Source organism: Taudactylus pleione, unplaced genomic scaffold (assembly GCF_031769625.1).
Source record: "Taudactylus pleione unplaced genomic scaffold, aTauple2 ptg000696l, whole genome shotgun sequence".
Lineage (NCBI taxonomy): Eukaryota > Metazoa > Chordata > Amphibia > Anura > Myobatrachidae > Taudactylus > Taudactylus pleione.
The window spans coordinates 321,169-343,421 of NW_028285098.1; the positions used below are offsets into that span (position 1 = coordinate 321,169).

General features: G+C 43.3%; 1 protein-coding gene across 1 annotated transcript; it reads right to left on the reverse strand.

Moving 5' to 3' along the window:
- Window positions 1-18,127: 18,127 nt before the first annotated feature.
- LOC148477717 (leucine-rich repeat and immunoglobulin-like domain containing-NOGO receptor-interacting protein 4) lies at window positions 18,128-20,084 on the reverse strand. Its single transcript, XM_088456301.1, has one exon. The coding sequence runs from the start codon at window positions 20,082-20,084 to the stop codon at window positions 18,180-18,182; it is 1,905 nt and encodes a 634-aa protein (XP_088312427.1). The 3' UTR covers window positions 18,128-18,179.
- Window positions 20,085-22,253: the final 2,169 nt, after the last annotated feature.

Genomic DNA, 22,253 nt, shown 5'->3' on the forward strand with positions numbered 1-22,253 from the left:
TATACAGACTCAGGAGGACACAGATATACAGGTGTCACCTATCACATTACTCAGCGCAGTCTCCCATATACAGACTCAGGTGCACACAGATATACAGGTGTCACATATCACATTACTCAGCGCAGTCTCCTATATACAGACTCAGGAGCACACAGATATACAGGTGTCACATATCACATTACTCAGCGCAGTCTCCCATATACAGACACAGGAGCACACAGATATACAGGTGTCACATATCACATTACTCAGCGCAGTCTCCCATATACAGACTCAGGTGCACACAGATATACAGGTGTCACATATCACATTACTCAGCAGTCTCCCATATACAGACTCAGGAGCACACAGATATACAGGTGTCACATATCACATTACTCAGCAGTCTCCCATATACAGACACAGGAGCACACAGATATACAGGGGTCACATATCACATTACTCAGCGCAGTCTCCCATATACAGACTCAGGTGCACACAGATATACAGGGGTCACATATCACATTACTCAGCGCAGTCTCCTATATACAGACTCAGGAGCACACAGATATACAGGTGTCACCTTATCACATTACTCAGCACAGTCTCCATATACAGACTCAGGAGCACACAGATATACAGGTGTCACATATCACATTACTCAGCGCAGTCTCCCATATGCAGACTCAGGAGCACACAGATATACAGGTGTCACATATCACATTACTCAGCGCAGTCTCCCATATACAGACTCAGGAGCACACAGATATACAGGTGTCACCTATCACATTACTCAGCGCAGTCTCCCATATACAGACTCAGGAGCACACAGATATACAGGTGTCACATATCACATTACTCAGCGCAGTCTCCCATATACAGACTCAGGAGCACACAGATATACAGGTGTCATATCACATTACTCAGCGCAGTCTCCTATATACAGACTCAGGAGCACACAGATATACAGGTGTCACATATCACATTACTCAGCGCAGTCTCCTATATACAGACTCAGGAGCACACAGATATACAGGTGTCACATATCACATTACTCAGCGCAGTCTCCCATATACAGACTCAGGAGCACACAGATATACAGGTGTCACATATCACATTACTCAGCGCAGTCTCCCATATACAGACTCAGGAGCACACAGATATACAGGTGTCACATATCACATTACTCAGCGCAGTCTCCCATATACAGACTCAGGAGCACACAGATATACAGGTGTCACATATCACATTACTCAGCGCAGTCTCCCATATACAGATTCAGGAGCACACAGATATACAGGTGTCACCTATCACATTACTCAGCGCAGTCTCCCATATACAGACTCAGGAGCACACAGATACACAGGTGTCACCTATCACATTACTCAGCGCAGTCTCCCATATACAGACTCAGGTGCACACAGATATACAGGTGTCACATATCACATTACTCAGCGCAGTCTCCCATATACAGACTCAGGAGCACACAGATATACAGGTGTCACCTATCACATTACTCAGCGCAGTCTCCCATATACAGACTCAGGAGCACACAGATATACAGGTGTCACATATCACATTACTCAGCGCAGTCTCCCATATACAGACTCAGGAGCACACAGATATACAGGTGTCACATATCACATTACTCAGCGCAGTCTCCCATATACAGACTCAGGAGCACACAGATATACAGGTGTCACATATCACATTACTCAGCGCAGTCTCCCATATACAGACTCAGGAGCACACAGATATACAGGTGTCACATATCACATTACTCAGCGCAGTCTCCTATATACAGACTCAGGAGCACACAGATATACAGGTGTCACATATCACATTACTCAGCGCAGTCTCCCATATACAGACTCAGGAGCACACAGATATACAGGTGTCACATATCACATTACTCAGCGCAGTCTCCCATATACAGACTCAGGAGCACACAGATATACAGGTGTCACATATCACATTACTCAGCGCAGTCTCCCATATACAGACTCAGGAGCACACAGATATACAGGTGTCACATATCACATTACTCAGCACAGTCTCCCATATACAGATTCAGGAGCACACAGATATACAGGTGTCACCTATCACATTACTCAGCACAGTCTCCCATATACAGACTCAGGAGCACACAGATATACAGGTGTCACATTACTCAGCGCAGTCTCCCATATACAGACTCAGGAGCACACAGATACACAGGTGTCACATATCACATTACTCAGCACAGTCTCCCATATACAGATTCAGGAGCACACAGATATACAGGTGTCACATATCACATTACTCAGCACAGTCTCCCATATACAGACTCAGGAGGACACAGATATACAGGTGTCACATATCACATTACTCAGCACAGTCTCCCATATACAGATTCAGGAGCACACAGATATACAGGTGTCACATATCACATTACTCAGCGCAGTCTCCCATATACAGACTCAGGAGGACACAGATATACAGGGGTCACATATCACATTACTCAGCGCAGTCTCCCATATACAGACTCAGGTGCACACAGATATACAGGGGTCACATATCACATTACTCAGCGCAGTCTCCCATATACAGACTCAGGAGCACACAGATATACAGGGGTCACATATCACATTACTCAGCGCAGTCTCCTATATACAGACTCAGGAGCACACAGATATACAGGTGTCACATATCACATTACTCAGCGCAGTCTCCCATATAGACACAGGAGCACACAGATATACAGGTGTCACATATCACATTACTCAGCGCAGTCTCCCATATACAGACTCAGGAGCACACAGATATACAGGTGTCACATATCACATTACTCAGCAGTCTCCCATATACAGACTCAGGTGCACACAGATATACAGGTGTCACATATCACATTACTCAGCGCAGTCTCCCATATACAGACTCAGGAGCACACAGATATACAGGTGTCACCTATCACATTACTCAGCGCAGTCTCCCATATACAGACTCAGGAGCACACAGATATACAGGTGTCACATATCACATTACTCAGCGCAGTCTCCCATATACAGACTCAGGAGCACACAGATATACAGGTGTCACATATCACATTACTCAGCGCAGTCTCCCATATACAGACTCAGGAGCACACAGATATACAGGTGTCACATATCACATTACTCAGCGCAGTCTCCCATATACAGACTCAGGAGCACACAGATATACAGGTGTCACATATCACATTACTCAGCGCAGTCTCCTATATACAGACTCAGGAGCACACAGATATACAGGTGTCACATATCACATTACTCAGCGCAGTCTCCCATATACAGACTCAGGAGCACACAGATATACAGGTGTCACATATCACATTACTCAGCGCAGTCTCCCATATACAGACTCAGGAGCACACAGATATACAGGTGTCACATATCACATTACTCAGCACAGTCTCCCATATACAGATTCAGGAGCACACAGATATACAGGTGTCACCTATCACATTACTCAGCACAGTCTCCCATATACAGACTCAGGAGCACACAGATATACAGGTGTCACATTACTCAGCGCAGTCTCCCATATACAGACTCAGGAGCACACAGATACACAGGTGTCACATATCACATTACTCAGCACAGTCTCCCATATACAGATTCAGGAGCACACAGATATACAGGTGTCACATATCACATTACTCAGCACAGTCTCCCATATACAGACTCAGGAGGACACAGATATACAGGTGTCACATATCACATTACTCAGCACAGTCTCCCATATACAGATTCAGGAGCACACAGATATACAGGTGTCACATATCACATTACTCAGCGCAGTCTCCCATATACAGACTCAGGAGGACACAGATATACAGGGGTCACATATCACATTACTCAGCGCAGTCTCCCATATACAGACTCAGGTGCACACAGATATACAGGGGTCACATATCACATTACTCAGCGCAGTCTCCCATATACAGACTCAGGAGCACACAGATATACAGGGGTCACATATCACATTACTCAGCGCAGTCTCCTATATACAGACTCAGGAGCACACAGATATACAGGTGTCACATATCACATTACTCAGCGCAGTCTCCCATATAGACACAGGAGCACACAGATATACAGGTGTCACATATCACATTACTCAGCGCAGTCTCCCATATACAGACTCAGGTGCACACAGATATACAGGTGTCACATATCACATTACTCAGCAGTCTCCCATATACAGACTCAGGAGCACACAGATATACAGGTGTCACATATCACATTACTCAGCAGTCTCCCATATACAGACACAGGAGCACACAGATATACAGGGGTCACATATCACATTACTCAGCGCAGTCTCCCATATACAGACTCAGGTGCACACAGATATACAGGGGTCACATATCACATTACTCAGCGCAGTCTCCTATATACAGACTCAGGAGCACACAGATATACAGGTGTCACCTTATCACATTACTCAGCACAGTCTCCATATACAGACTCAGGAGCACACAGATATACAGGTGTCACATATCACATTACTCAGCGCAGTCTCCCATATGCAGACTCAGGTGCACACAGATATACAGGTGTCACATATCACATTACTCAGCGCAGTCTCCCATATACAGACTCAGGAGCACACAGATATACAGGGGTCACATATCACATTACTCAGCGCAGTCTCCCATATACAGACTCAGGAGCACACAGATATACAGGTGTCACATATCACATTACTCAGCGCAGTCTCCCATATACAGACACAGGAGCACACAGATATACAGGTGTCACATATCACATTACTCAGCGCAGTCTCCCATATACAGACTCAGGTGCACACAGATATACAGGTGTCACATATCACATTACTCAGCACAGTCTCCCATATACAGACTCAGGAGCACACAGATATACAGGTGTCACCTTATCACATTACTCAGCACAGTCTCCATATACAGACTCAGGAGCACACAGATATACAGGTGTCACATATCACATTACTCAGCGCAGTCTCCTATATACAGACTCAGGAGCACACAGATATACAGGTGTCACATATCACATTACTCAGCGCAGTCTCCCATATACAGACTCAGGAGCACACAGATATACAGGTGTCACATATCACATTACTCAGCGCAGTCTCCCATATACAGACTCAGGAGCACACAGATATACAGGTGTCACATATCACATTACTCAGCGCAGTCTCCCATATACAGACTCAGGAGCACACAGATATACAGGTGTCACATATCACATTACTCAGCGCAGTCTCCCATATACAGATTCAGGAGCACACAGATATACAGGTGTCACCTATCACATTACTCAGCGCAGTCTCCCATATACAGACTCAGGAGCACACAGATACACAGGTGTCACCTATCACATTACTCAGCGCAGTCTCCCATATACAGACTCAGGTGCACACAGATATACAGGTGTCACCTATCACATTACTCAGCGCAGTCTCCCATATACAGACTCAGGAGCACACAGATATACAGGTGTCACCTATCACATTACTCAGCGCAGTCTCCCATATACAGACTCAGGAGCACACAGATATACAGGTGTCACCTATCACATTACTCAGCGCAGTCTCCCATATACAGACTCAGGAGCACACAGATATACAGGTGTCACCTATCACATTACTCAGCGCAGTCTCCCATATACAGACTCAGGAGCACACAGATATACAGGTGTCACCTATCACATTACTCAGCGCAGTCTCCTATATACAGACTCAGGAGCACACAGATATACAGGTGTCACATATCACATTACTCAGCGCAGTCTCCTATATACAGACTCAGGAGCACACAGATATACAGGTGTCACATATCACATTACTCAGCGCAGTCTCCCATATACAGACTCAGGAGCACACAGATATACAGGTGTCACATATCACATTACTCAGCACAGTCTCCCATATACAGATTCAGGAGCACACAGATATACAGGTGTCACCTATCACATTACTCAGCACAGTCTCCCATATACAGACTCAGGAGCACACAGATATACAGGTGTCACATTACTCAGCGCAGTCTCCCATATACAGACTCAGGAGCACACAGATACACAGGTGTCACATATCACATTACTCAGCACAGTCTCCCATATACAGATTCAGGAGCACACAGATATACAGGTGTCACATATCACATTACTCAGCACAGTCTCCCATATACAGACTCAGGAGGACACAGATATACAGGTGTCACATATCACATTACTCAGCACAGTCTCCCATATACAGACTCAGGAGCACACAGATATACAGGTGTCACATATCACATTACTCAGCACAGTCTCCCATATACAGACTCAGGAGCACACAGATATACAGGGGTCACATATCACATTACTCAGCGCAGTCTCCTATATACAGACTCAGGAGCACACAGATATACAGGGGTCACATATCACATTACTCAGCACAGTCTCCCATATACAGACTCAGGAGCACACAGATATACAGGTGTCACATATCACATTACTCAGCACAGTCTCCCATATACAGACTCAGGAGCACACAGATATACAGGGGTCACATATCACATTACTCAGCGCAGTCTCCTATATACAGACTCAGGAGCACACAGATATACAGGTGTCACATATCACATTACTCAGCGCAGTCTCCCATATAGACACAGGAGCACACAGATATACAGGTGTCACATATCACATTACTCAGCGCAGTCTCCCATATACAGACTCAGGTGCACACAGATATACAGGTGTCACATATCACATTACTCAGCAGTCTCCCATATACAGACTCAGGAGCACACAGATATACAGGTGTCACATATCACATTACTCAGCAGTCTCCCATATACAGACACAGGAGCACACAGATATACAGGGGTCACATATCACATTACTCAGCGCAGTCTCCCATATACAGACTCAGGTGCACACAGATATACAGGGGTCACATATCACATTACTCAGCGCAGTCTCCTATATACAGACTCAGGAGCACACAGATATACAGGTGTCACCTTATCACATTACTCAGCACAGTCTCCATATACAGACTCAGGAGCACACAGATATACAGGTGTCACATATCACATTACTCAGCGCAGTCTCCCATATGCAGACTCAGGTGCACACAGATATACAGGTGTCACATATCACATTACTCAGCGCAGTCTCCCATATACAGACTCAGGAGCACACAGATATACAGGTGTCACATATCACATTACTCAGCGCAGTCTCCTATATACAGACTCAGGAGCACACAGATATACAGGTGTCACATATCACATTACTCAGCGCAGTCTCCCATATACAGACACAGGAGCACACAGATATACAGGTGTCACATATCACATTACTCAGCGCAGTCTCCCATATAGACACAGGAGCACACAGATATACAGGTGTCACATATCACATTACTCAGCGCAGTCTCCCATATACAGACTCAGGAGCACACAGATATACAGGGGTCACATATCACATTACTCAGCGCAGTCTCCCATATACAGACTCAGGAGCACACAGATATACAGGTGTCACATATCACATTACTCAGCGCAGTCTCCCATATACAGACACAGGAGCACACAGATATACAGGTGTCACATATCACATTACTCAGCGCAGTCTCCCATATACAGACACAGGAGCACACAGATATACAGGTGTCACATATCACATTACTCAGCGCAGTCTCCTATATACAGACTCAGGAGCACACAGATATACAACAACTTGAATGACTCCAATGTATAATTATCAAGTTTACTTGGACACATGAACTGGACACTATTTTGCCTCTTGGCCTGAATGAATCTATACATTTAGAAATCTTTGTGGTTTGAATTTCATTTTGGGTGAACTCCTGGCTTTTTGTAAATCAATGGCAATTATTATATTTTTTTATTTATTAACTTTTTTAATTTGTATTCCTATTTTCGGTGGATCTGGTTGATTCTTACAGTTTTACTATATAACCCGTGCCCTACATTAATACTTTTGTATATTGTTATATTTGTGTATAGATTAGCTATGGTAAATTGCACTTACAATAACTAATAAGTAGCTAATATCCTGAATATGCTTTATTATTATTATTATTATTATTATTATTATTATTATTATTATTATTATTATATAATGTATATGCCCCTAATAGGGCTATTTCTTGTTGCTGCTCCTCATGCTTATTGATGCTTCACATCGGAAGCACTGGTGGGCCACTGCGCACGTGCCGGTTTGCGTTCCACGATGGGACGCTCCCAGCACTGCGCTTCCTACAACTGGAAGTGCGGCTGTACCAGTGTGCGTTCCGGGAAGGCAATGCGCTTATCTGGAAATGCGCTTACTATTTGTGTATATGCCCATGCGCCAGTGTGCGTTCCACGGCAGGAAACGTTGCGTTGTGCTGCACTTCTGATTATCCTCTGGGGCCTAGCTAATAAAATCGGGATTGATTTTCAATTGTATTTGTCTGAAGATTTATACTGAGGGGTTTATTTACGTATACCCCTTTTACACCAGAGCTAACACCCGGGTTGCTTCTGGGTGTAAAAGGGGACAGGGTTAGATTCCTGGGACGAGTGACCCGCCAATCCAACACAGGTAACTTTGTGAAACCCTGCAGTGTAAACGGCGCAATCCGGGTCACGATTACCCGGATCGTGCCGCATGCCTGCCGATTGACCGCCTGCAGTGGCGCTTGGAAATGACGTCACTTCAATGCCGGAAGAGCTGGTTCATTGCAGACCTGGCTCCGGTGTGAACCGGGCCGATTCGGGAATATCCTGGGTCAGCTCCGGGAAAGTTCCGGGCCTGATATGGATTTTAACCCTGTTCCGACCTCCGGGTCAGGGCCGGAACTTACAGTAGGTATAAGAGCAGTATTAAATGGTTTTGCTCTACTCCTGGTTCTGCCTGTCTTTTAATCAACTACACCTGTGCTAATTGTTTGGCTGGGGGAGCGGAAACATGTACTATAGGTGTGGCTTCATATACTGGGGGTGTGGCTACGTGTACTGGTGTGGGTATTTATTCTGGACGTGTCCCATATAGTACCACCTTGACAAAGGTCCCTGTTAAGATTAAAACGTTGATGCTTATATTTTGCATGATAAGACTTGCTGAATAAAATATTGCTTTATCCCAGACTGGTGAGTGCACACATTTAATTAAAAAAAAAAGTGTATTGTAATACACACCCCTATGGAGCTGTGAATTTGCCCCTAACATGCGTGATTTAGGGGGAAATTTGTGGAGAAATTGGTGTGATTTAGGGTGCCATTGCCAGTGGTTGAACAGCACATCCTGGGCATCACCCGTAATTCACCCCTTATTCAATTGACCCCTGAGAATGACATGTTAAATCTTGTTACTCCCAATTCAGTTATGGGCAAATTGCAGGCATAGCCCACAATCATACCACCCAACGACCTATCCCAGGAGGGACACAGTGCTCTGCTCCTGGACTTCCCACCTCATGTATGATTGCAGCCACCTGTGGTGACACCTGTCTCATCAATGACCTAGCTCCCCACAGGTGATGGCAATCATACATTAGGTGGGGAGTCAGACAGAGGAGCATCTTATCCCTCCTGGAAGGGGCCATGTTGGGAGGTATGTACAATGTGCCATTGCAACTGCACCTAAATCAACCTGATTTTGCCCCTAAATACACATTTTAGTTTGCAGCCGCATAGGGGCACAAATCAAAGTAAGTGATGTAGGGGCTACCAAAGTGTCACAGGGCCTTGGCTGCCTAATATACAGGACACAGCCTGCTGCGGACAGTCACCTCGGTCAGTGAGAGCGCTGCACGTCGCAGGGCATTGCCATTGTAAGAGACTGCCCAAGGGAAGGACCGAGACGCCTGAGACTCATATGGGGAGGGGGGCAGTGCAGCCTAGCAGGGACAGCTTTGCATTTCTATAAGTATGCATTAGATTGCTAGCTCTGAGGTCTAGGTGTGCAGATTCCTACTCCTATGTAACTTTACATTTACCAGTGATCCCTGATTTTCTAGGGGCTTTTTTTCAGTATGCCTTTCATAGCTTTTGCCTCTAATAACCTCCATGTTCCTAATACTGATCAACTACACAGTACCACTTATTTTATAATGTATGATGGATGCAGCTCTTAGTATATGTTCAGTATGTAGGGAAACTACAGATTAGCACTTATTTCCTAATGTATGATGGGTATATCTCTCAACATATACTCAGTATGTATTAAGTAATACTTATCTTGCTTCCTATACTCAAAATCTGGCTTTATTCTGTACTGAGTCTGTGGAACCAGCACAGTGTCAGTATCTGTTCCGAACAGTTCAAACCCCCCCCCCCCCCCCCCCAAACAGCTGCAACTTTGTGTCTGTATGACAGCATGGGGGGTGCCCTGCATTGTATCACACACATGGCAGACTCGTGTGCCCATGTCTGGCTGTGGCAGGCAGGACAGGTACACCACCCTGCGGGGAGGGGCATACATAATAGTATGTGTATGTAATAAGTATGTGTATGTAATAGGTATGTGTATGTGTATGTAATAGGTATGTGTATGTGTATGTAATAAGTATGTGTATGTGTATGTAATAAGTATGTGTATGTAATAAGTATGTGTATGTAATAAGTATGTGTATGTAATAGGTATGTGTCTGTGTATGTAATAGGTATGTGTCTGTGTATGTAATAGGTATGTGTATGTGTATGTAATAGGTATGTGTATGTGTATGTAATAGGTATGTGTATGTGTATGTAATAACTATATATATGATATACTCAGCGCTGTGACTGACAGGGATGGAGGCAGCCAGCGCCCCGCCCAATGCTATGGGAACGCCCCCTGCGCAAGGATGAGTACCTCCCAGATACTCACCACCAGCAGCCAGTCACGATGACGTCCATCAGCTGGATACCCGGCTCGTTGATCTCTAATTGGTGGACAGTCTAGCAGCGCCGCCAATAGAAATGGCTAGGGCGTGGTTACGTTTACCTGACAGCATGGCACATTAGGCGGGACGTGATTTGTCCGCGCAGCTGCCAGTCTGGGCCGGGGGCGGGCACTACTCTGCGCGGGTTCTCGAACGTACAGTAGTAACCACCCAACCTCTGTGTTATTATTACAGGATGTATGTATTATACAGTACTAACTAGTAACCTTGTTACTGACAGGCTATAGCTCCATTAGCTTTGTACCGACGGGCTATATATCTCTCTTACCCCTGTTACTGACACATTATATCTCTCTTACCCCTGTTACTGACACATTATCTCTATTATCCCTGTTACTGACACATTATATCTCTATTATCCCTGTTACTGACACATTATCTCTCTATTATCCCTGTTACTGACACATTATATCTCTATTATCCCTGTTACTGACACATTATCTCTCTATTATCCCTGTTACTGACACATTATATCTCTATTATCCCTGTTACTGACACATTATCTCTATTATCCCTGTTACTGACACATTATATCTCTATTATCCCTGTTACTGACACATTATATCTCTCTTACCCCTGTTACTGACACATTATCTCTATTATCCCTGTTACTGACACATTATATCTCTATTATCCCTGTTACTGACACATTATCTCTCTATTATCCCTGTTACTGACACATTATCTCTCTCTTACCCCTGTTACTGACACATTATATCTCTATTATCCCTGTTACTGACACATTATCTCTCTATTATCCCTGTTACTGACACATTATATCTCTATTATCCCTGTTACTGACACATTATATCTCTATTATCCCTGTTACTGACACATTATCTCTATTATCCCTGTTACTGACACATTATCTCTATTATCCCTGTTACTGACACAATATCTCTCTATTATCCCTGTTACTGACACATTATATCTCTATTATCCCTGTTACTGACACATTATATCTCTATTACCCCTGTTACTGACACATTATCTCTCTATTATCCCTGTTACTGACACATTATATCTCTATTATCCCTGTTACTGACACATTATATCTCTATTATCCCTGTTACTGACACATTATCTCTATTATCCCTGTTACTGACACATTATCTCTATTATCCCTGTTACTGACACAATATCTCTCTATTATCCCTGTTACTGACAGGATATCTCTCCTTACCCCTGTACTGACACAATATATCTCTATTATCCCTGTTACTGACACATTATATCTCTCTTACCCCTGTTACTGACACATTATATCTCTATTACCCCTGTTACTGACACATTATCTCTCTATTATCCCTGTTACTGACACATTATCTCTATTATCCCTGTTACTGACACAATATCTCTCTATTATCCCTGTTACTGACAGGATATCTCTCTCTTACCCCTGTTACTGACACATTATATCTCTATTATCCCTGTTACTGACACATTATATCTCTATTACCTCTGTTACTGACACAATATATCTCTATTATCCCTGTTACTGACACATTATATCTCTATTACCTCTGTTACTGACACAATATATCTCTATTATCCCTGTTACTGACACATTATATCTCTATTACCCATGTTACTGAGACATATCTCTATTATCCCTGTTACTGACAGGATATCTCTCTCTTACCCCTGTTACTGACACATTATATCTCTATTATCCCTGTTACTGACACATTATCTCTATTACCCCTGTTACTGACAGGATATCTCTCTCTTACCCCTGTTACTGACACAATATCCCTCTCTTACCCCTGTTACTGACACATATCTCTCTATTATCCCTGTTACTGACACATTATCTCTCTATTACCCTTGTTACTGACAGGATATCTCTCTCTTACCCCTGTTACTGACACATTATATCTATTATCCCTGTTACTGACACATTATCTCTATTACCCCTGTTACTGACAGGATATCTCTCTTACCCCTGTTACTGACACAATATCTCTCTATTATCCCTGTTACTGACACATTATATCTCTATTATCCCTGTTACTGACAGGATATCTCTCTATTATCCCTGTTACTGATACATTATCTCTCTATTACCCATGTTACTGACACATATCTCTATTATCCCTGTTACTGACACATTATCTCTATTACCCCTGTTACTGACACATTATATCTCTATTATCGCTGTTACTGACCCATTATCTCTCTATTACCCCTGTTACTGACACATATCTCTCTATTATCCCTGTTACTGACACATTATCTCTCTATTACCCCTGTTACTGACAGGATATCTCTCTCTTACCCCTGTTACTGACACATTATCTCTCTATTATCCCTGTTACTGACACATTATCTCTATTACCCCTGTTACTGACAGGATATCTCTCTTACCCCTGTTACTGACACAATATCTCTCTATTATCCCTGTTACTGACACATTATATCTCTATTATCCCTGTTACTGACAGGATATCTCTCTATTATCCCTGTTACTGACACATTATCTCTCTATTACCCATGTTACTGACACATATCTCTATTATCCCTGTTACTGACACATTATCTCTATTACCCCTGTTACTGACACATTATATCTCTATTATCCCTGTTACTGACCCATTATCTCTATTACCCCTGTTACTGACACATATCTCTCTATTATCCCTGTTACTGACACATTATCTCTCTATTACCCCTGTTACTGACAGGATATCTCTCTCTTACCCCTGTTACTGACACATTATCTCTCTATTATCCCTGTTACTGACACATTATCTCTCTATTATCCCTGTTACTGACACATTATCTCTATTATCCCTGTTACTGACACAATATCTCTCTATTACCCCTGTTACTGACAGGATATCTCTCTCTTACCCCTGTTACTGACACATATCTCTCTATTATCCCTGTTACTGACACATATCTCTATTATCCCTGTTACTGACACATTATATCTCTATTACCCCTGTTACTGACAGGATATCTCTCTCTTACCCCTGTTACTGACACATATCTCTATTATCCCTGTTACTGACACATTATATCTCTATTATCGCTGTTACTGACCCATTATCTCTCTATTACCCCTGTTACTGACACATTATCTCTCTATTACCCCTGTTACTGACAGGATATCTCTCTCTTACCCCTGTTACTGACACATTATCTCTCTATTATCCCTGTTACTGACACATTATCTCTATTACCCCTGTTACTGACAGGATATCTCTCTTACCCCTGTTACTGACACAATATCTCTCTATTATCCCTGTTACTGACACATTATATCTCTATTATCCCTGTTACTGACAGGATATCTCTCTATTATCCCTGTTACTGACACATTATCTCTCTATTACCCATGTTACTGACACATATCTCTATTATCCCTGTTACTGACACATTATCTCTATTACCCCTGTTACTGACACATTATCTCTATTATCCCTGTTACTGACACAATATCTCTCTATTACCCCTGTTACTGACAGGATATCTCTCTATCCCTGTTACTGACACAATATCTCTCTATTATCCCTGTTACTGACAGGATATCTCTCTATTATCCCTGTTACTGACACATTATCTCTCTATTATCCCTGTTTCTGACAGGATATCTCTCTATTACCCCTGTTACTGACACATTATCTCTGTATTACCCCTGTTACTGACACAATATCTCTCTATTTTACTTGATACTGACAGTATATCTCTCTATTACCCCTGTTACTGACATACTATATATGTATTACCCATTTTACTGACAGGATTTCTCTTATCCCTGCTACTGACACAATATTTCTCTGTTATCCATGTTACTGACAGGATATCTCTCTGTTATCCCTGTTACTGACAGGATATCTCTCTATTACCCCTGTTACTGACACATTATCTCTCTATTACCCCTGTTACTGACACATTATATCTCTATTATCCCTGTTACTGACAGGATATCTCTCTATTATCCCTGTTACTGACAGGATATCTCTCTATTATCCCTGTTACTGACACAATATCTCTCTATTATCCCTGCTACTGACACAATATCTCTCTATTACACCTGTTACTGACACAATATCTCTCTATTATCCCTGTTACTGACAGGATATCTCTCTATTACCCCTGTTACTGACACAATATCTCTCTATTACACCTGTTACTGACAGGATATCTCTCTATTACCCCTGATGCGGTCACTACACTCCCAGCACATCGCACGGACGGGCACCTATCGGCACCCCTGTCACTGCAGGTGCCCTTTATTACATGCAGGTGCTATGATCTCACCCTGCAATGTGGTCATTGGTGCTAATATCGCACCCAGATCGCATTGCAAATGTGATCATTAATACATGGGCCCCCAGTATCCCTGCATTCACTTATTTACTAACTCAATATATATCCAGTAAGCCCTTTACTGGCACAATATCTCTCCATTAATCCTTTTATGAATGAATATGTTTGAATTCCACTTAATTTAAGCAATAATTCCACATAAAGAGAAAAAAAAAAAAAAACTTTCTAAGACACAAGTCTAGTACCTCAAGTACCATGTATCTGTCATGTCAATTAGCCTAGTTAATTTACAGCGCAGGGGAAATGTGCTGCTAACAAGTATTAAACCATAGAATCTGAGATAAGTACCCGGAGCTATGGGTTAAAGAATTTGCGCTTTCTGCAATAATTGTAAATAGCCATACTAAACGTTGGAGTCAGCAGATTACACATTATGTTATTTATACAGAGTTTGTATTCTTTTTGGCAGTTCCTTTCTGCATAGCAACAGGTAAGATGTGAATAAATGTAACGTTACGAGTTTGGGGCTCTTGTGTAGTGTCGAATGCCACCAACCTACGCAGGGAAGAATGCATATATATACGAAAAGGCGTATTTACATGCATATGTTGATTCCTACACTCCTCATGTTGCATTTAGCTGCACACCAGTAACCTTGGTATGTCAGGCATACAAGTGTATATACGAGTACTTGCACTGCGTGAGTCTGTAGAGATCGCATAAACATGTGGATTGACACTGTTAGGGTATGTAATTCAACTTTATAATTTGCTACTATTTGAACACAATATTATATAATAAAATTGCACTTTTTGAGTTGGTCACAGTCCAAAATCAATATCTGTTATTATGCACGATCTGTACAGACTGTGGGTGGGGGGATACAATTGTTTTATTGTGCCTGTAAGTAATGGGCCGGCGATGGTCAATTGTTTTACTGATGGGCATGAGTACCGAGGGCTCCCATTACCTGTAGTGTATGTCAGGTTTAGACACTTAAAGCGGCTAAACCCATGCAAAATAATTGGTGCGCTGCCCAAACAGTAATTTGGGAGTCCAAAAACCTGACTTTGGACGCCCTGACTTTCTGCTCGCCACCTCAGGGCTTTTGGTCACTTTGGATGGGAGATCGGGCATCCAAATACAATTGAAAATATGTTTTTGTTTACAACTTTGATTCAGGACCTAAAAGCAAGTGTGTGTGTGTGTGTTTTTTTCTAACCACCACCAATAAATAATTTGTGGCCCCCTACTTTGGTATTAATACACTGGATGGGGTTTTTATGAAATGCGCGTGTGTGTGTTTGTGAATAGTATGGTAGCCCAACATCAAATGAGTCAAGTCCTTTCATGCTAAGTTGATCCAGAGACTTGTCGGATTGCCTGCATGAAGTCATAATGGATTTTGTTTCTCTTCTGATTTAGGCAGAACATTTTGTTCCAGTGATTTCTGCAGTATGTAATCTTGGGTGGAGAATTGGGCGGCGGATTAGTTGAGTCGGTATTTCGTGTCTCCAGGAGAATGGTCTCTGCATCCGGACGTATTCCATCTGCCGGGGGAACACTGGCCTCAGCTCTAGAACGATCTGAGGGCCTCCCAACGCAACACCAAGGTGCCTATGTTCTGCTCCAGGTCCAGACACCTGTTGGCATATTTAGTATTTGCCATTGAATCTATTTCTACAAATTCATCTCTTTTGGTGGTGGTTAGAAAAAAAGTAATTTTTTTGGAGGAAATGTAGAACTTTCCAGAGCGTCCTAAAGGTGCATTGGGTGGCTCTACAGTCTGCATGCCAGGAACATCCAGGTGGCTCTACAGTCTGCATGCCAGGAACATCCAGGTGGCTCTGCAGCAGCGCTTCTGGCTGCACCCTGCAAAGCCAAATACAGGTTCTGTGGGGCAGCAATGATGCCACCTCCAGAGCTCACACGCCCCTAGTTATGGCCCTGGCTCACTACATAAGGTGCCATGTGACTGTGGTTAATATGGTAGTGCAGAATTATAAATAAATAACAGCTACAGGAAATAGTATTTACCTTTTTTCCTTGATCTAACATTCATTGTATAAACACAGTCACTTACGTACAAAATACATCTGATTTCTTCAGGATCCATAGGGCTCCACAGGGACCCTATGGACTTCGAAGAAAGAGTTAACGAAGGTAAGTTTTACCATAACTCTCCTTTTTTTCATGGACTTGCTGCTTTAACTTTTATACTGGAATAATGTCTGCATTCTCAGATAGCACCACTAGAGGGGTGTAGTGATCTGAATATTGTGTTTTTTCATGTTTCGCTCAGTATCATAGAGAAGAGCAATATCTGTCACATTGTGGAGTAACTGGAGTTGCAAGTAAAGATAATGCTAATGTGCTGATATTACTTGTTAAATAGATTGCTGTTAAGTGAGTAATAAGATACAAAATAAATTAGACTTGTCATTTTAAATAGTATTTTACCTTTAAAAACATGTTTCTTTTTTAAACTTTGAAAAACATACATTCCATCAGACACTAAAAAAAAAACCTAATTATCAGTTTTGATACCTTACTGATGCCACTAATCAATAAGTAGTATGTTTTGTCTTTTCATTGGGGAGCAGTAACAGTGAGTAAATGTCATGAGTATTGTGTCCATAGAGCATTGCATTATGGGCCTTCAGCAGAAATATTATAGCCCCAGCGCCCCTGCGTGGATTCAGAATATTGTTTCACTTCCAGTAGTTGGATTCGCCTTGTTTGCTGCCCCTTTGAAAGGATTTTGAAGTGTAAAATGTAGAGATGAGCAGTTCGGTTGTACTGTTGGGTTCATAACTGAAAACGGCATCTTATTGGATATCCGGCTCTCATTTTGTTTTGGATAGCCACTAAGATAAATGCAAACTTGCGCTAATTTGGCGAAAAGAACAGGATAGAACGGAACTGCTCATCGCTGGTAAGATGCCATTTCCTGCCCCATTTTGCTCTGCGACGTCCCCTCAGATGAGTTTCATGGTGAACTTGTTGTCGTCTGTTGCGGTCTGTCCTCGAGAAGTCCTGGGAATATAGTCTATGTTTGCCGTGTGCTTGATCTTCCCACGTCCGCGACTCAAGAGGAAGATGAAGATGAAGCAGAGTGTGACGGAGCTTATGAAGGGCAGGACGCCCCCAGCAGTGATGACAATCAAAAGGTGACTGTGGAGTATAGAAAGTGGAGGCAAAAGGGCACTGCCATTAAACGGTGCCACTTCCAGGTGAATCCAAGCAGAATCATTGCCTGCCAGGTTACTCGCCAGGCAGAGATAAGCACCAGCGTCTTTTGCTTTCACTGGGAGGAACTGGAGCGATCCTTCTGGCAGAACCCTGATTCTTCCCTCTACCTGCTCTACAGCATTGGCCATGAGTGGTGCATTCACTAACCTCCATTTCTGAGAGTCTGCCACTGACCACGATGACCCTGTTACCTGGTCTGAGGAGATCGGTTTATGCTGAGGGAATCCCGTGGCTGCCATTCCTGCTGCGTCTCGCTCCACCGATTTTGTGTCTACAGTCCACAGTGTTTGTGGCAGCACCCAGTTGGTGGAGGGCTCGGGCACACCATGACTCTTGCAGCTGATAGTCAGCCTGTCGCCTTCCTTCGCCTTTAACTCTCGTGGTTCTTGCTCCACTATCCTTGGGGGTTGGCAGGTGAAGAGTTTTGGGCACAGCAGCTGAGAGTTGTCTGGGATAATCATCCCTTGTAGCGATGCAGGACCTGCGCAGACTGGCGGCGTCCCCCCAAAATTTATTTTCTGATGCAAGATCCAGCAAAGACGACAGTCGCATGACAGATTAGTCCCAGACAGCAGCATAGTCTCTAGGTCTCCATGAGGAGGCAGGGCATCCTCTGCAACCCAGTAAAGTGGATTATCCGAAAGGTCCAGCACACGAAGGCAATCTAAACCATGGAAGGAACCTGAAGGTATCGAGAGGAGTTTTCCCCCAGACAATCGTAGCTCTTCTAAGTTTTTCAGAGCACTGAAACACCGTCTGGTAAGGGCAGTAATTGGATTCTGAGACAGATCCAATCTCCGAAGATGAGCTTGGGATCGCAGTGCTTCCGCTGGTATTAAGCTTAGATTGCACCGTGGTAGTGACAGGGAGGAAAGGTTAAGTCCAGAGAGACTCAAAGCACTAAGATTTGCAAGGGAGGGCCAATGGTCCATATCTAATACTTTCAGCAATGCCATTTCTGAAAATGAGAGATCCCGCAGCACCGTGCTGGTCACTCCTCCCAGCCGTAGTTCAGAGAGCCGGGGCAGAGTGAACAGGGCCTGAGAAGGTACACTTCCCAGTTTGGTATTCTCCATTCCCAATCTCTGCAGTAGTGGCATCCCCAAGAAAGCACCAGGCGATATAAACAGAAGAGGATTGTCGCCAACCTCCAAGTGCCTAAGGTCCTGAAGACCCCGGAACGTCTGATCCAGCAAGATGACCAACTGGTTTGCTCGCACATCTAGCCATGTCAGATAAGGCATTCCTGAGAAGACTCCAGGAGGCAGCAGTTTCAGCTGGTTATGATGGACTAATAGGATGTGCAAGTTTGGTAAGTTGCTAAAGGCTCCTGGTTCTATGCGGGATAACTGGTTGTGGCTCAAGTCTAGCTCCTGCAGGTCCTGCAAATGGGAAAAGGTCCTGTGCTGCAGCGTTCTAATTCTGTTATAACTAAGATCCAAGAAATGGGACGAGAGAGGGATCTTTACTGGAACTGTGCTGAGGAGCCTGTGTTTGCAGAGGGTGGTATTGTCATGGGCAGGACAGTAACAGGGTGGAGGGCAGCTGGCGCATAGCAATCTCATCAAGAGTCCAACAGAGATGAACAGGACCGGTGGGTTCAGCAATGGTTTCAGTCGCCTTATTTCCATCTTCAAGAGGAGCGGCTTGCGGGCATATCCGGAATGGTCATTCTGTGCCGTTATCTTCTACCAGACCTAAGTGAGCCACAGAGGTGCCGCTTTAATAATTATAGAGCATTCCATCCATGCCCATTATATGAACCAGTTTACCTGGAAACAGAAGAAGTAATAAAAATGTTATCAACACATTCATAAAAGAAACTTGTTTTACTTTGTGTCACTATTTTATTCTTGAGACAATCTTGTTAATGATGGGACATTGTGACTGCTCCCTGAACAGACCTATATTATGTAATGCCACTCTGTTTTTATAGGAGTGGGGAAAAAACCGGTTACACGTTTCCCAGACAGCGGCAGAAGGAACGCTAAGTGTATTTTATATGGAGTGCCGTAGCTCTTAGCAGTGTAGATAGGACAGGATTTTGTGTTACTTACTAGCTCAAAATCTAGAATTTGATAATGTTGGATAGGTATAGTGCACTCCTGAATATTCATTTAGTTGTTTAGAGCTTTTAATTGAAGGACGTTTAAAATTATTTCTCAAGCCAAACAATTTACTAGGAATCTGTGACATCACTTATGATACAGCTTGTTCTTTCCCTTGGACAAAGGTTAATAAAAAAAAAAATATACACAATGCAATATGGCCGCTGCTAAAGCAGAATTGGCACTGGCTACAGGGAAAGTCTTACAGCTCCTCCCTGCAAAGGAGATGATGAGAATGCTGGCCCGATGTGTGATAGCAGCCTGTCAGGTCATTAGCGATCAGTGATGTCCCTGAGAATGCAGCCTATCCAGTCACTAGGAACCAGTGACATCACTGAGAGTGCAGCCTATCCAGTCACTAGGAGCCAGTGACATCACTGAGAGTGCAGCCTATCCAGTCACTAGGAACCAGTGACATCACTGAGAGTGCAGCCTATCCAGTCACTAGGAACCAGTGACATCACTGAGAGTGCAGCCTATCCAGTCACTAGGAGCCAGTGACATCACTGAGAATGCAGCTTATCCAGTCACTAGGAGCCAGTGACATCACTGAGAGTGCAGCCTATCCAGTCACTAGGAACCAGTGACATCACTGAGTGTGCAGCCTATCCAGTCACTAGGAGCCTGTGACATCACTGAGAATGCAGTCTATCCAGTCACTAGAAACCAGTGACCTCACTGAGAATGCAGCCTATCCAGTCACTTGAAACCAGTGACATCACTGAGAATGCAGCCTATCCAGTCACTAGGAACCAGTGACATCACTGAGAATGCAGCCTATCCAGTCACTAGAAACCAATGACATCACTGAGAATGCAGTCTATCCAGTCACTAGAAATCAATGACTTTACTGATAGTGCAACCTATTCAGTAAATAGTGTTATGCAGTGTTATCCTGATGGGGCAGTTCTAGACTTCTTGTTTAAGGAATTGGTTTTAGGGGGGTTATTGATTAAGTCACATTGGCTTTGTAACAATAAATACTTATGTTTAGCATATATCTAGATTGCATTTGCTGCATCTTCTACAGCCACTGTATACTCTGTGCCTGTGTGTTTCATGGCCCCTTCAGTAAATGTACCATGACGTCATCATTTACTTTCCATGTGAACAGTAACCTGCCCATGCCCGAAGCGTGGCGAGCCTGCAAGGCTACAAATTTCTCCCGTTGGTATCCAGATACTACATTTGGGAGAAAATATGCCTCACACCACCCAGTTGCACCATTTCTGCCGCAAGTTGATATGCGACTGAGTTGCGCATAATTCTGAATTGCCCGTAGATGCATGCGCTCAGCTCTGGAGTAACAATACTGAATTAGAACCTCTATACACTCCTTCCTATACCTTCTAATATCCTGCCTATACCTTCTAATATCCTGCCTATACCTTCTAATAATGACGCTAATTTGCGTACGCAGTCATACAGTAAATAAAGACTTCAGACTTAGAATCTGTGGTTCCAAAGCACAAAGTATTATTCAAGTAAAAGTACAGGCAGTTACACGCTATTGATCCAGACACAATTTGGCGCAAAGGAATTATACAGACCCAAGTACAGTATACATACGCAGCACTTCTGGACCAGATGTTAGGCATCAGCAAGAGACCCCTCGTCAATCAACATTCAGCACGAAGACTAAGACCCAGTGTTGGAGCACACATATTTATAACCCCCAGAAATAGACAACAG